The 17,332-nt window shown below is 44.2% G+C and overlaps 1 protein-coding gene across 4 annotated transcripts in view; it reads right to left on the reverse strand.

Moving 5' to 3' along the window:
• hpse2 (heparanase 2) overlaps positions 1-17,332 on the reverse strand; it is a 346,963-nt gene that overhangs the window by 11,612 nt on the left and 318,019 nt on the right. For all 4 annotated transcript variants that reach the window (XM_072557115.1, XM_072557114.1, XM_072557116.1 and 1 more), the window contains one exon: positions 15,298-15,444. In XM_072557115.1, the coding sequence (XP_072413216.1) occupies positions 15,298-15,444 (147 nt within the window). The remainder of the gene's footprint in view (positions 1-15,297; positions 15,445-17,332) is intronic.

Genomic DNA, 17,332 nt, shown 5'->3' on the forward strand with positions numbered 1-17,332 from the left:
AGGTTTAAAGAGTTGATGGATGCTGACATCTCTGAGGCCACCTTCAGAGGTTTGAAAGGACCCAAAAGCAATTGATACGACTCTAACACAGGATCTGTGTGATAAAACAGTAACTGTGGATTCAATTTAGAGACTCCAGCACAAAACCTGGGATTGTCAAACAAAGGGAGATTGGGTTGCAGATTCATGAAGGTTGATATGCAGGTAGACAGGGTGGTGAAGAAGGCTTCCGGCATACTTGGTTTTATTGGTCAGTGTATTGAGTAAAGGAGTTGGGATGTCATGTTGTGGCTGTACAGGACATTGGTGAGGCCACTTTTAGAATACTGAGTTCAATTTGGTCTCTCTGCTATAGGAAGGATGTTGCTCATCTTGAAAGGGTTCAGTTGGAGAGTTTGAGATATAGGGAAAGGCTTAATAGGCTGGTGCTATCTACCATGGACCGTCGGAGGCTGAGGGGTTGATAGAGGTTTATACACTCATGAGGGGCATGGATAGGGTAAGTAGCCAAGATCTTTTGCCCAGGGAAGGGGAGTCCAAAGCTAAGAGGGCATAGGTTTAAGGTGAGAGGGGAAAGATTTGAAACAGACCTGAAGGAGCAACTTTTTCACGCAGAGAGTGGTGCGTGTGGGAATGACCTGCCAGAGGAAGTGGTGGAGGCTGGTACAGTTACAGAATTTAAGAGGCATCTGGATGAGTATATGAATAGGAAGGGTTTGGAGGGATGTGGGCCAAGTGCTTGTAAATGGGACTAGATTGGGTTGGGATATCTGGTCTGCATGGACAAGTTGGACCGAAGGGGGTGTTTCCGTGCTGTCCATCTCTATGGCTCTGTGACACTGCTGTGCCGTATGGAGAGTGCTGCAATGCCAGAGGTGCTGCATTTTGGGTGAGATGTCAAACTGAAGCCTCAAGTGCGCTTCAAGCTTTTTGAGGCGCACTTCACAGATCCGACCTTCTCAAAAAAAAGACAAGTTTGAGTTCCCGCTGATAATCTGGCATTACATTTATCCCTGAACTGAAGTGAAGAGAAACAAATTATGTGGCAATTATCACATTGCTGTTTGCTTTCGTATTTCCTACATTTGAACAATGACTGCGCTTGAAAAGTACTTCAATGTTTGTCAAGTTCTTTGTGACATCCTGAAGTCATTAGCAATTTAAAAAGCTAGAACTACGAGCACATCTTCATTTTAACAAGGGACTGTACAGTAGAGCAGTTTGAAAAAAAACAACAACTGTTACACTCAGAATGGTCAACATATTTCCAAGTACTTCTGTACTCCTTGTTATTCTTCCTCCCCATCCTGGGGAACTGAACACTGCACTCTGCAGATTGTTAGGGGTGAGGGGTAAGGGGCGAGTAAAGTGAGGTGGTTTGGGTTCTGAATGTTCATCACCTAGACGATCTGTGAGTGTACCTAGCAGCGTCTCAGTCAGGTGCCCTAACTGGAGATGGAGTGTGGAGACAGTGAGCTTTGGCCAACGTTTAGCCTTCAATCAATGCCATCGACTGCTCATTGTTATTCATGGGAGCTGCTTATGTGTCATTTCGCTGCTGCATTTCGTACATTACATCAACGACTGCACTTCACTGGCTGTGAGTGGTTTGGTATGGATCATCGTCAGGAGTCACATGACACCAGGTTATAGTCCAATGGGTTTATTTGAAATCACAAGCTTTTGGAGCGTTGCTCCTTCGTCAGTTAAAGTCACTTCACCTGATGAAAGAGCAGCGCTCTGAAAGCTTGTGATTTCAAAAAAACCTGTTGGACTATAACCTGGTGTCATGTGACTCCTGACTTTGCTCACCCCATTCCAATTCCGACACTTCCACATCATGTTCAATATCTCATGTTTCGATCTCTGACCCATCTCCATGAACTAATTTCAACCAAAGGGCTGCCTGCCAAGGTTTCCATGTTAATGTCCCAGAGTTGGAGAAAAGATGAAAAGATGCCACAGAAGCAGGAAATTCAGCATCTTCTCATTGGAGCAAAGAATGCCTGAGAGGGATCTAAACTCATCAAGATCAGAAGGTCAAAGGTAGCACGATTAATTCTGCTGACTGGTTTCCTCCTTAAGTGTAAAGCGTAACAGAAACCAAATTTTCCAGTCCCCACAAAGGATTGCCAAGGGAAAGCGCAGGGAGGAGGGTAGGGATGGTATGGTGGTAATGTCACTGACTTAGTAATCCATATGACCCAGAGATTTTCTGAAGGAATTGGCTCAAATCCTAACCAGTGAAATTTGAATTCAATAAGAGCCTGGAATTAGAAGCTCGTTTAAGAGCAGGCAATTAATGTAGGCCTAGCCAGTGAGGCCCTAGCTAACAAATTAAATTTATTGGTCAGAGAAATTAGATGTTTCATTTTCTTTTTATTCCCACATGGGAAGTGAACAACATGCCCATCCCATGCCAATTCAGAGGACATTTGAGAGACAGCCACAGTGCTGTGGGCCTGGAGTATGTGTAGGCCAGCCCAGGTTGGTATGGCAGATTTCCCTCCCTAAAGGACATGAATGAACCCAATAAATTTTGTTCAATCAATAGTGGTTGTCATGGTCATCATTACAAATACTAACTTTATTTTCTAGATTTAATAAAAGGATATAATGATAGATCAGGGTTAGGGGCAGAGTGAAGTTACCACTGAAGTAAATGGGGTCTCCAGCAGAGAAAAAGGCCCTTTGGCCCATCACATTCACACTGGTCAAAATCAACCAATAGAATGGGAACTATTCTAATCCCATTTTATTGCACTTGTGTAAGATCGCTGATTGAAGAGTCTGCACTGCTCAATGGACTGAACAGAGATAGTGTAACCTCTGTGAACATTGTAGTGTGAGTGCCATGTGAATATTGGACAAGGACAGGGTTTAAAAGCATGATCAATGAGTTCCAAATGGGTGAGACCATATACTACCCACAACAAACAGTTTGTTTCAACATGTGGGCCTTTCCACCCTCAACATCCCACAATAATGTGGTTACCAGAATTAAAGGCAATGACTGATTATTAATGTGTTACCCCCCTGTTGATGTGTAGGCTATATCTAAGCACAGAGACTCCTCAAAGGCCTTTAGGAATTATCTTTGAACATTATCAAATGACAGATTTCCTCCCATCTTAGTTCAGACATGTTAGTTTGTGTTTGCTGTGATTCTATGGGAGAACTGAGACAAAGCATGCCTTTCTTCTTCCAGTTTGGATAATGCAAGTCAGCTATTTACTGTTGAGGGTATCACAGTGAACCAGACCATGTCCTCAACTAATGCTTACACATCTTATAACAGCCTGAAGCATGTTTGGAGCATTGGAACAGGAGTAGGCCATCTGTCCCTTGCGCCTGTTCTGGCAATCAATCACCTTGTCATAACTCCATATACCTGCCTTCGGTCCATTACCCTTAATATCTTTGTTTAACAAAAAAATCTCAGATTTAAAACCAACAACGATTCTAATATCCACTGTCATTTGTGAAAGGGAGTTCTAAACCTCTCCCACCCTTTTGATATAGAAGTGCTTCCTAAAATCTCTCCTGCACAGTCTGCCCAGTTCTCAGACTATGCCCCCTCATTCTAGAATCCCCAACTAGTAGAAATAGTTTATCTTTATCGACCATCTTTTCCTTTCAATAGCTTGAAGACCTTGCCCAGATTACCCCTAAATTCTCGGGAAGACAGGCCTAATTCGCATAATTTCTCCTTTCCTGAAATCCAGGTATCATTCTTGCATCATTCCTGATGATGGGCTTCTGCCCGAAACATCAATTCTCCTGCTCCTCGGATGCTGCCTGACCTGCTGTGCTTTTCCAGCACCACACTCTCGACTCTGATCTCCAGCATCTGCAGTCCTCACTTCCTCCTATCATTCTTGTAAACCTGTGTCGTACTCCGTCCAAGGCCAATCTATCCTTCCTAAGGTGTGGTGCCTAGATCTGTGCAAAGCACTCCGAGTGGGGTCTAATGTAGAACTGCAGGATAAATTCTGCATCCTTGTATTGCAGTCCACTAGATATAAATGGATGGGGATGGCAGTCAATTAAGGTTCCTACAATATTTTTTATCTATTCATGGGACATATGCATGACTGGCTAGGCCAATACTTGTTGCCCATCCCTCAGGGCCCTTGCAAAAGTGACAGTGAGCTGTCATCCTCAGCCATTGCAATTGTGCCACCACCTGTACCCTCTGACTATCTTGAGGGAAAGATTGGCAGCCAGGATGGGAGCTGGTGAACTGCTTAATCTCAAGCTCCATTAACTGCCTCCAGGATTTGGAGGGGGTAAGGATAGCAAGGGGTGGGGGCGGGGGGGGGGGGGGGGGGGGGTGGGGGCGCGGGGGGGGGGGGGGGGGGGGAGGGTGCGAATGGAAGTATCAACAATAACTTGCATTCAGAAATGCCTTTCAAATTGGACAACATCCTGAGGCGCTTCATCTCCGCAAATGGGGGAACTGGACCACGCTAGGGATCATTAGGAGAGGCAAACGTTTGATTCAAAAAGGGAAGGTTACAAAAGCAACTTAAAGGAGGAAGAAGGAAGATGGCAAGAGGGAATTCCTGAATTTGGGCACCAAATAGTTGAAGTTGTGGGATGATGAATACAGAACGAGATTGAGGGGTTGGGGTGGTGACGTATGGGGGTGGTACTAAATAGCCCATGGTTAGAAATCTAAGAGATCTCTTGTGGGGTAGATTACGGAGATGGGGAAGGCCAGGGGAGGATTTGAATATCAAAATGAGAACCTTAAATCTGAGGCATTGCCAGATAGAAAGATGGTGAAGAAAATCAGAGGTGTGCAGTATCATAAAGCTCGGATTAATTGTGTGGCTAGATTCCCTGCTGAACTTCAGTTAAACTAAAGATGGTCACCCAGGTGGAATTCCTTGAACATCCTTCTGATATTAGTTTACAGTTACGCATTAGCAGAAAGTGCTTTGAAATATTTCGCAATGCACAAAAAGTTTTAGTTGAAGTCTTCAAGTCAACTTTACAGAAGCTGCGTTTATGAAGATTCATTATCGAGAAATCCTTTACAGAATTGGATTTTAGAATTATCCCACCCTGAGAATAACTATTTATAACGAACACATTGTCCCTAAACAATGGCAATTAGGAAATAGGAATTGATGACTTATAACTCTACCACTTCAACTTGACCCCTTTTTAAATCCCCTGTCCCTGTTCATAAACAGACACACAAAGACAGGCATGACAAGGATATTACAGAAGAAAAAAAAGGGGAACACTGTTCAATAGCACCAGTCTAGTCCATACAATGCGATGAATTGCTTTCTTTCTCTCCTATTCAATTCCTTTTTAACTCTGCTGTTTGCTGCAACACAAGTTTTTTCGCACACTAACGCTCTCTTTCATTCACAGATTGAGGATCTGTCCTTTCACTGCCTCTGAAGGCATTTTATTCCTTCTTCCTTCCTCAGCACACAGTGTCCTTGCTGCAGCATTACAATGGGAGTTCCTCACCACAGCTTGAGTTGCAGCATTGAAAGGCAGAGTGCCCTGTAAGTGGGTCGGAAATGTGCCAGGAGGATTCACAGATGCTGGCACATGTCAATGTCTGGACATTGTGGCACGAGGCTAGTGCCCATGGAGATGCTGGGTTTGCACATGGGGGTCCATCAGCACCAGCAGTGAGGTGAATTTGGCAGGAACCCAGACTGGCATCCATGCCAAGATTTCAGTGCCTTTGGTACAACAAGAAGCTGTATATTGATGAGGTGCGTCATGGTGTTAAGGAGGTTTTCTTTATGCTATAACCCCCTCAGCTAACGACTGACAACTGTCTAGCGAGAAACTGGCCTCTCCACTTGGGAAAAACATGAAAGATGCAGCAAGATGCTCCACAGCATCGAGACGGGTTTTGCTGGATTTCTTTGTCAAAGGGTCAGTTAGACTCGAAACGTCAGCTCTTTTCTCTCCTTACAGATGCTGCCAGACCTGCTGAGATTTTCCAGCATTTTCTCTTTTGGTTTCAGATTCCAGCATCCACAGTAATTTGCTTTTATTCACTAGACTTCTTGTCTGATTCCACCACAAATCTCGCCACAACTTCGAGGGAAAAGCAGGAGGACAGTGACCTCAGGTTTCACATGCATGGTTATCTGACAATGGCCAGGCAAGTTGAAGAGTTGTTAAGAAGGCTTATAGAATCCATGGAGATATTGAGGACTGCAGATGCTGAAGAGTCAGAGCCAGGTGCTGGAAAAGGCACAGCAGGGCAGGCAACATCCAAGGAGCAGGAGCAGGAAGACTTCCTGATGAAGGGCTTATGTCTGAAACGTCGATTCTCCTGCTCCTCAGATGCTGCTTGACCCCTTGTATCTAAAATCCCTCATTCCTGGTATTATTCTGGTAAATCTCCTTTGAATTTTCTCCAGGGCTTTAACATCCTTCCTTAAATAAGTTGCCCAAAATAAGATGCTCCCTGACTGGCTGTGCTTTTCCAGCACCACACTCTCAACTCTGATCTCCAGGCTGCATCTGCAGTCCTCACTTTCTCCTATTGGTTTTCAGATACAAGGAAAGATTGGAGAAATTGGGCTTGTTCTCCTTGGAACAGAGAAGATTAAGAGGCGATCTCACTGAAGTGTTCAAAATTATGAACAATTTTGACAGGGTAAAGAGCAATATTGTGTTTCCACAGGTTGGTACGTCAGTAACTAAGGGTCACAATTTCAAGACTGTCAGCAAGAGAGCTAGGAGTGAGATCAGGAGAAACGTCTTTACTCAGAGGGTTGTCGGGATTTGGACTGTGCTGCCAGGGAGAGTGGCAGAGGTGGATTCCATAGGAGGTTGCAAATGAGAGTTGGATATGTATCAGAAAGGGATGAATGTTAAGGGCTACTGAAATAGAGAGTCATAAAGTCACAGGAAACAGACCCGACAGTCCAACGTGTCCATGCTGAAGAGATTTTGGTACAAAAAGGCACGAGGAGTGTGTGTGTGTGTGTGTGTGTGTGTGTGTGTGACTGAGTGTGTGTGTGTGTGTGTTTGTGTGTGTGTGTTTGTGTGTGTGACTGAGAGAGACTGAGAGAGAGACAGACTTTGTTCCATTGAGGTTCTGCAGACAGTTTGTAAGTTTATAGCTAATGTCAATGGATTTAGACACAAAACTCTCAATATTTGAAGTTAAGTGAATGCAGCTGTTAGAAAGACAACATTATTCTTTGTTATTTATCATGGATAACAATCTGCCGAATTATTTAAACTCAACTTCATTCACAGTTGGAACTGAGATTTGTTTAAGCCTCTCAAGATGATGTGAAATCATTTGTCCTGATGTATTGCTTCCTAAAACAAATATCCAAAGCTACAGAGGACTCAGTCTGGTCAGAAACCAGGTCAAATGGCCTGGCCGTTCGCATTGGAGGGAAAGGAGGTGTCTCAGCGTCTGATCAGCTTCAGATACTCGGAGCCAGAGGAGGTCAGCAACAGAGTTAGTGGATCAGGTGATGGTCTGTCAGCACAAACCAGGTGACCAAAAGCCTAGCTCAAAGAGTGACCGCTGTACCCAGACAGAAGGTGAAATCTGGAACTCACGACCACAGGGAGATGTTAAAGTGAAGGAGAACATACATTTGAAGGGATGCTACATCGATGAGGGAGAACTGTACAGCTCATGCTGAGAAGTGTAGAAGGTTATGCAGGTCCCTTACTTGAGGAAGGATGTATTTGAATTGGAGGCAGTTCAGAGAAGGTTCACTAGATTAACTCCAGGGATGAGGGGTTTGTCTTATCAGGAGACAGTCTACGCCTTTACTCACTCAGGTTTAGAAGGAGATCTAATTGATATGTACAGGATGCTAAAGGGGATTGACATTGTCGATGTAGAGAGGATGTTTCCTCTTGTGGGACAACCTAGAATGAGAGGTCATAGTTTTAGGAAAAATGGTGGCGGATTGAAAGCTGAGATGAGGAGGAATTACTTCTCTCAAGCAATTGTGAATCTGTGGAATTCACTCGCCCAGGATAAACTGAAGGAGGAGATAGACAGATCTTTAATTAGTAACAGATTAAAGGGCTAAGAGCAGGCCAGAAAGTGGAGTTGAGGCTGAAATGGATTCCAACATGTCAGATGTGGATTCACCTTCAAACAAACACCTCCTAATTTCTCCACTTCATATCTAATGTTGTTGTAATTAGCCTTCCCCCATTTTAACACTTTTACCCAAGAATCACTCTTGTCTTTATCCATAAATATCTTGAAATTTACAGCATTATGGTCACTGCTCCCAAAATGCTCCCCCACTGAAACTTTGATCACCTGGCCAGGCTCATTCCCCAATACAAGGTTTAGCGTGGCCATTCCCTAGTTGAACTATCTATATGCTGTTTCAAGAAACCCTCCTCGATGCACCTAACAAATTCTGCCCCATTTAAGCCCCTGGCCATAAGGGAGTTCCAGTCAATACTGGGACAGTTAAAGTCACCCACTACAACAACCCTGTTATTTTTAAACTTTCAATGATCTGCACACACTCCTGTTCCTCTATCTCCCATAAGTATTGAGAGGCTACAGGACAGGTTGTTCTGCTACAACGCGCATTTCGTTAACGCTAATTCACTGTAACGCAATTGACAAATTTAGGACACTGTTTCTAAAGCACAAACTTTTAAAACGCATTGGCTGTAACACGATTACATTGCCAACACTTTAAGTGCTGTTTCTAAAGCGTAATTTTTCTAGAATGCAGGGTTGCACAAGGACGCAGCCATTGTGTTATAGAACTCCCTGTGTAACCTTATCATAGTGATTGCATCTTTCTAATTCCTAAGTTCTACCCAGATGGCCTTACTGGATGAACCCTTTACAATGTCATCTCTTAGTGCAGCTATGACATTCTCCTTAATCACCAACACACCTCCCTCAACACTTTTGTCTCATCTGAAACATCTACATCCTGGAACTTTGAGCTGCTCCTCCTGTGTTCACTTCATCAAGTTCCTGTGATGGCTACAACATTGTCGTTCCAATAGCAAGAATAAGGAACCTCATTCCTCCACTTCTGCCCAGCCCTTCATTGCATTGTTCTGCTTCTGTCTTGCTGGGTTTTTTTTTACAGTCTCCCTTTATACAAAGCAAAACCTATCCAAAGCTTTCAGCTTGGACTCAACAAGGCCCCATGAGTAGCTCCAAGACACATGAACAGATAATCTGCTTTCAGGATGTTGATTGGGGTAAATGTTGACGTGGGGAGAGTTAAAAAGTGGCCAGCAGGAATTCGCAACCACCTGAGAGGGTAGACAGGGCTCTGAAGTACCACACTGACAGGTCTGCAGGCTGGAATGTCCAAAGGGAATGCTCTACAATCTCCATTGTGGAAGATCCACAGAAACTCAGGAAAAAGACAGGAAATCAGGAACATCACTGCCCTCAAAAGAAACATAATGACAAGGCTGGAGAATGTGATCAGCTAGGTAGCTCCTTTGGAGCCAGGATGTACATGATGGGTTAGATGGCCTCCTGTGCTATAAAATGCTCAGATTTTCTTTCCTGATGGTTTAAAGTTCATGCAATATAAGCTCAGCAGTGGGCACTGGTGTCATGGGGGATAGGACCACTTCACTCCCGTCAGATGCTTCAACACACAAAGTGCTGTCTGTTCACTGGGAATGGAGTAAAATAAGAACATTTGTGAGCTAGTTTGGATCACGCACATTCCTGTTGTTAATTCTTCTCATACAAATAGTAGATCTCACATGGCTTTGCCGAATTTGGATGGCATGCGATTTTATCAGGGCTGAGTAGCGCACTATGTGTTTTCTACTGGACATGTTGTAAATAAACACAACTCAAGGGTTGATTAGAGTTCAGTGGCTGTTGGTAAAAAGGATTTGCGAATTGTAGGTACTTTTAAATTCTGATTGCAAATTTGTCTTGGCAACTGTCATGAACTATTGTTAACCTCAGACAGAAGAAATTAATTTCTTAAAATATATTTATCTTCTAAAGTGTGAAGTATTCACAATTTTACATATACCTCTCTGCTTCTCTCTTGATCTTTCCATGCATCACTCCTTCACTCATCAGAGGGGGCTTGGAGTCCACATCCTTTAAGCTATTAGATTTCTATAGAATAGGAATGGACACTCTCCTGATATCCCCATCCATCACCATTTTACCAACCACCACCACATTCCAGCCTGTTGAGGGCCTAGTGATATTCAGGCCTTTATGTCGACATGTCTGTCTTGTCACACACACACACACACACACACACGCACACACTCTGATCCTTTCTATGATTCCCTCATCCTGTCTTCCCCACAACCTAGCTCTCTCCTCTGTCAGTAAGGTTCATAAGTTGAGGGCCTGGTGAGATTTTGTTGCATCTGACAGTAGACAAGAGCAACACAGAAACATAGAAAATAGGAACAGGGGTAGGCCATTTGGCCCTTCAAGCCTGTTTATGGCTGATCCAATTCAGTCCCTTGTTGGAGACAGTGAGGACTGCAGATGCTGGAAGCTAGAGTCAATAGCTGTGAAGCTGGAAAAGCACAGCAGGTCAGACAGCATCCAAGAAGCAGGAAAGTCAGCATTTCGAGCCGAATCAGTCTGACTTGCTGTGTTTTTCCAGCTTCACATTAATGGATTTAATCCCTTGTTTCTGCTTTATCCCCCCATACCCTTTGATTCCTTGAACTCTATCTAACTCCTGCTTGAAAACATTTAATGTTCTGGCTTCAACAGATCTTCTGCCCATGTTGCTGGGAGAGGACGTGTGGTGGGAAAGCCAAATGGGAAAGTGTTTCAAAGTTAACAGATTGAGGAGTTGAGGGGATTGGTTTATGAGGAGAAACTGAGTAGACTGGGATTATTTTTATTGGGATTTAGAAGAATGAGGAGGGATCTTATAGAAACATATAAAATTATGAAGGGAATAGATAAGATAGAAGTAGAGAGGATGTTTCCACTGGCAGGTAAGCTAGGACAAGAGGGTATTGCCTCAAGATTAGGGGGAGCAGATTTAGGACTGAATTGAGAAGGAACTTCTCCACCCAGAGGGTTGTGAATCTGTGGAATTCCCTGCCCAGGGAAGTGGTTGAGACTCCCTCAGTAAATGTGTTTAGAGCTAAGATAGATAAATTTTTGAACAATAAAGGAATTAAGGGAAATGGTAAGAGGGTGGGTAAGTGGAGCTGAGACCACAAAGAGATCAGCCATGATCTTATTGAATGGCAGAGCAGGCTTGAAGGGCTGAATGGCCTACTCCTGCTCCTAGTTCTTATGCTCTTAGATTAAACTTTGCATCTCCCATTGGAACACCGCACCCAGGGTCTGCTCTGAAGTTCAGACTGGCCTCTTCAAAGGGTTTTGGATCTGTGGGAGGAAATTATCTGGTGAGCGTGGAAAACATACTTTTAATCAATCTGTCAGGTTCTGAGCAGCGTGGTCCTGCTGGGTTTTTGGCAGCAAACAGCACAAAGACCCCTGAGGCTCTAACTCACTCTCCAAACTCACCGACCAGATCCAGCTCTCCTTAACGCAGCTGCCTCACAGTCTGGCACAAAACTTCAACAACAAAAAATAACACTTTCTGAGGTAGATATCTTCTCTCAATTCTTTCTCCTGAACTGCACAGTTTTGTCTGCTGGCTCGGGTTCTTGCGATTCCATCTCTTTCTGGGCATGAAGCTCTAACTGGAGACAGAGTCCAAGGACGTTGAGGTTTGGTCAACATTTCGTCTTCAATCAATACCATTGACCTGCTCATTGTTATTCATAGGAGCTGCTTAGGTGTAATGTCACTGCTGCATTTCACAGATAACAACAATGACTATACTTCACTGGCTGTGAGTGATTTGGTATGGATCATAGTCAGAAGGCACACGACACCAGGTTATAGCCCAACAGGTTTATTTAAAATCACAAGCTTTCAAAGCACTGCTCCTTCATCAGTTAAAGTCACTTCACCTGATGAAGGAGTGGCGCTCCGAAAGCTTGTGATTCTAAATAAAGCTGTTGGGCTATAACCTGGTGTCATGTGACTTCTGACCTTGTCCACCCCAGTCCAACACCAGCACTTCCACATCATGGTGTTGATCATGTCATTGTGGGTCTTCCTATTCAATCGAGGTCTACACGGAAAATGCAAGTCGAAGAGCTGCAGCAAAAGGAATTGCCCTTTTGGTTTGGCAGCCGCTGCATTTGTGCAAAGTTAAAAATCACACAACACCAGATTATAGTCCAACAAGTTTTTTTGGAAGCAAATGTTTATAGTGTGATGTAACCAAAATTATATATTGAAAAAGACCTAGATTGTTTGTTAAGTCTCTCATCTTTCACTTAACTGTAAACTTTTACTATAAATTCTGTGTCTTACAATCTCATTCACCACAACCACCTGATGAAGGAGCAGCGCTCCGAAAGCTAGTGCTTCCAATTAAACCTGTTGGACTATAACCTGGTGTTGTGTGATTTTTAACTTTGTTCTCCGCCTCCGCCGTATCTGCTCCCAGGAGGACCAGTTCCACCATAGGACACACCAGATGGCCTCCTTCTTTAGAGACCGCAATTTCCCTTCCCACATGGTTAAAGGTGCCCTCCAACTCATCTCGTCCACATCCCACACCTCCGCCCTCAGACCCCACCCCTCCAACCGTAACAAGGACAGAACGCCCCTGGTGCTCACCTTCCACCCTACAAACCTTCGCATCAACCAAATCATCCACCGACATTTCTGCCACCTCCAAAAAGACCCCACCACCAGGGATATATTTCCCTCCCCACCCCTTTCCGCCTTCTGCAAAGACCGTTCCCTCCGCGACTACCTGGTCAGGTCCACACCCCCCTACGACCCACCCTCCCATTCTGGCACTTTCCCCTGCCACCGCAGGAACTGTAAAACCTGTGCCCACACCTCCTCTCTCACCTCTATCCAAGGCCCTAAAGGAGCCTTCCACATCCATCAAAGTTTCACCTGCACATCCACCAATATCATTTATTGTATCCGTTGCTCCCGATGTGGTCTCCTCTACATTGGGGAGACTGGGCGCCTCCTAGCAGAGCGCTTTAGGGAACATCTCCGAGACACCCACACCAATCAACCAAACCGCCCCGTGGCCCAACATTTCAACTCCCCCTCCCACTCTGCTGAGGACATGGAGGTCCTGGGCCTCCTTCACCGCCGCTCCCTCACCACCAGACGCCTGGAGGAAGAACGCCTCATCTTCCGCCTCGGAACACTTCAACCCCAGGGCATCAATGTGGACTTCAACAGCTTCCTCATTTCCCCTTCCCCCACCTCATCCTAGTTTCAAACTTCCACCTCAGTTACTGTCTCCTTGACTTGTCCGACCTGCCTATCTTCTTTTCCACCTATCCACTCCACCCTCTCCACCCTGACCTATCACCTTCATCTCCTCCCCCACTCACCCATTGTACTCTATGCTACTCTCTCCCCACCCCTACCCTCCTCTAGCTTATCTCTCCACGCTTCAGGCTCACTGCCTTTATTCCTGATGAAGGGCTTTTGCCCGAAACGTTGATTTCGCTGCTCGTTGGATGCTGCCTGAACTGCTGTGCTCTTCCAGCACCACTAATCCAGTATTTGATTTTCAGCATCTGCAGTCATTGTTTTTACCTTGTTGATTTTGTCCCCCCAGTCCAACACCAGCGTCTCCAAATCATGGCTGCATTTCTGAAGCATTAAATTATGGAACGTGAGTATATTTTAAATGTGGAGGAACATTTACTCACTTAACTCTTGTGAAAGAGCGACAGAAACCGTTGGAGAGAGAAAAACATTGCCCTTGTGTGCTCCCCCCACTAGGACACGATTCCCAGAGTCAGGCAATGGAAGCTGTGGAGAAATTGTCTGGACAAGCACTAAAAGAGGTTTTACCGGAACCTTCGGTCTGGTCTGCTCGTGTGATGCTGTGCTTCTGCTCAGTGTTTGTTGTTGTCAGTGTTTTCTGGCAAGGAACTGAAGAATGGCTTTTGTCTGGCCTGAGCCAAGAGGAAACAATTAAACTTGTTAAATCCCAACCGCACCAACCCCCTCGCCCACAGCCCGTTCCCCTCCCTTCGAGAATAAGAGGCCAAATCTCTGTTTTCCTGGAAACAGTCAGCCATCTGAAATTATATCTTCCCACGAACATCACAGCTTCAAAATGTCTTTTAATGGTGCAGTTTCTGGTCTGGCCTCCAGGGGGACTTCATAGAGTAGAACTGTAGAATTGCATTCCATTGGATGGAGGTAGCTGTTCCATTAATACATTTTGTACGTTCAGTACACCAAAGACCTGTGTTTTCACTTAAAAACAAAGTCCTTCTCTCTCACACAATGCGAGCATGTGCCAATTCCCAATACCTAACAACTACAGGGGAACCTCTGTATTGACATATTAGCATCCATAGACTGGTCCATCCCCACTCATTCTCTGTCCCATACCTTCCCAGTCAGATATTCAGTCCCCTATACTAGTTCCTGAATTCCTCAGTTCGGGTAAAAGCTCACTGCAATTAAATACACTACCTGAATTATTTGAATTGTAACCGAATGTCTGAGATTGCAAAGGCCATTTGGCCTATCATTGCCCTTTTAATGAAATCGGGATCTACAGTTCACTCAGCGGTCAGATGTTTCCATCTCTATCAGAAGGATGTTGTGAAACTTGAAAAGGTTCAGAAAAGATTTACAAGGATATTGCCAGGGTTAGAGGGCTTGAGTTATAGGGAGAGGCTGAATAGTCTGGGGCAGTTTTCCCTAGAGTTTCGGAGGCTGAAGAGTGACCTTATAGAGGTTTATAAAATCATGACGGGCATGGATAGGGTAAATAGACAAGGTTTCTTTCCCCTGGGGTGGGGAAGTCAAGAACTAGAGGGCGTAGGTTTAGGGTGGGAGGGGAAAGACATTAAAGGGAGCTAAGGGGCAACTTTTCCACACAGAGGGTGGTACATGTAAGGAATGAACTGTCAGCGGAAGTGGTGGAGACTGGTATAATTACAACATTTAAAAGGCATCCGGATGGGTATATGAATAGGAAGCGTTTAGAGGGATATGGGCCAAGTGTTGGCAAATGGAGCTAGATTAATTTAGGATAACTGGTCAGTATGGACGAGTTGGACCGAAGGATCTGTATCCGTGCTGTACATCTCTATGACTCTTTGCAAAGTATCTTGTAATGTTTTCTATCCTAAATTACCTTGAAAGCCCTTATCAAAATGTAAGTTGCTTGCTGGACAAGTACCAAGATATGTAGGAATGGCTTAATTCTCCCATCAACATGGTTCAAAGCCTGGCCTGTAAGATAATAAGTTTGTACCTACTTTGCTTGCAAGCCCTGAACTCCGTATGGTTGGAACAGGTACTGGTGAACTGTCTTGTCCCTCAGCGTCCCAGCCAGCTTTATTTTCTTTCTTGATCTGTGGAGGTTGATGATGTAAATGGTAATGGATCCCCGCAGGTAATTGTGACTGAAAACCAGTGAGACAGTAGAATTAGTCTTTGCAAAATGCGTCCTCTTTAAGTGACTCAAGTTGCACAGTAGCTTACCACGGAAAACAAAGTGTCATTGATATGAGATCATGGATCTCCTGCTATGAACCCCTAGTTCCTCCCCAATCACAGCATGTAATGAATTTTCTGAAAAACTTAAGGAGTTTTTGTTTTTGTCTTCACTTTTGTAGTTGGAAAATTATTAGTGGCATTCATATCTCTCAGTACACCCCAATATCAATCACCACTTTGTCTTTGTGTGCACTTGCTCTGGTTCAGCTTGAAATAGTGTTTCTTTTTTCCAGTCAGTTGTTCACAAGACATGGGTACCACTGACAAATCCGGAATTTGTCATTCAAAACCCCAATTGCCCTTGAACTGGCTTGCAAGGGTCATTCTAGACGGTGGGTCTGGAGCCAAATGTAGACCAGAGTGGGTAAGGATCACAGTTTCCTTCCCTAAAGGGCATTCGTGAACCAAATGCGGTTTTCAACAATGGATTCATAGACATCACTGGATTCTTAATTCCAGATATTTATTGAAATCAAATTCCACCATCGACTGTAGAGGGATTTGAACCCAGGACCCCAGAACATTACTTGGGTCTCTGGATGAGCAGTCGAGTGATCATACCACTAGCCCATTATCTCCCCTTGATGATAGTTGTCTGAGATGTGATAATGAGACTAGCTTTATCAACAGACGTAGCTCTCTCTTGTTTCATTGGTGGGATTTTGAACCTGTTTCCCCCAGTCTAAAGTTCTGGATGACTAGTCCAGCAACATTATCACGACACCATTACCTTCTCCCCTCTTCAATGTTATTTTATATCACGTGTAGTCCAATAAGACCCACTTTCCATTATTACTTTAAATCCTGCTATTCAGGGGAGTAATCATATCGGCTAGGATTTTACATTTAGTGATAAAGAGACCACTCTCTGTTCACCCTCAGGGACATTTGCCCTTTCCCAACATGTGATTGAATCCAGCAATAAATCAAAGGGATCTCCAGACAGGCATCCAGAGAGCTGGATGATTATTTGGATATAAGTATTTGGATATTGGGTGGCACAGTGGTTAGCACTGCTGCCTCACAGCACCAGGGGTCCGGGTTTGATTCAGGCGTATGTCTGTGTGGAGTTAGCATATTCTTCCCGTGTCTGTGTGGGTTTCCTCTGGGTGCTCCAATTTCCTCCCACAGTCCAAAGATGTGCAGGTTAGGTGAACTGGCCATGCTAAATTACCCATAGTGCTCAGGGATGTGTAGGTTAAGTGCATTAGTCAAGGGTAAACATAGGGTAGGGGAATGGATCTGTGTGGGTTACTCTTCGGAGGGTCAGTGTGGACTTGTTAGGCCAAATGGCCGGTTTCTATAAACAGTGTGTAAGGCTATGGAGAAAAGGTAGGAAATTGACACCAGGTAACAATGCTTGTTTGAAGAGCCAGTGCAGGATTGATGGTCCAAATGGCCTCCTGCTGTGTTGTAACAACTCTGTGATTCTGTAAAGGTGATGGCATTAGGCATAACAGCCAACTACATGGAAGTATTCTCACAGACAGCAAAGCAGGAACTCAGTTGTGCTGAATCATTTTGTTTTTAATTTGCAATTTCAAACAGCAAAAAAAATTACAAACTGATTATTTGAGAAAAAAAATGAAAAATTTTTAAACTTCTTTAATTCAGGGAGAAACTTGATATTCCACTGATATCAAATCAATTTCTTGGGGGCAGTGAGAAACTTTAGTAGCAATTATGAAGTTAGTATGTCAGTTCAAACTAAGTTAAACCTCACCCAGTAAGATGCATGTTTTTCTGAAGAAGGGTCACAGGATCTGGAACATTAACTCTCTCCACAAATGCTGC

This window comes from Chiloscyllium punctatum, chromosome 38, assembly GCF_047496795.1.
Source record: "Chiloscyllium punctatum isolate Juve2018m chromosome 38, sChiPun1.3, whole genome shotgun sequence".
In the NCBI taxonomy this organism is placed as follows: domain Eukaryota; kingdom Metazoa; phylum Chordata; class Chondrichthyes; order Orectolobiformes; family Hemiscylliidae; genus Chiloscyllium; species Chiloscyllium punctatum.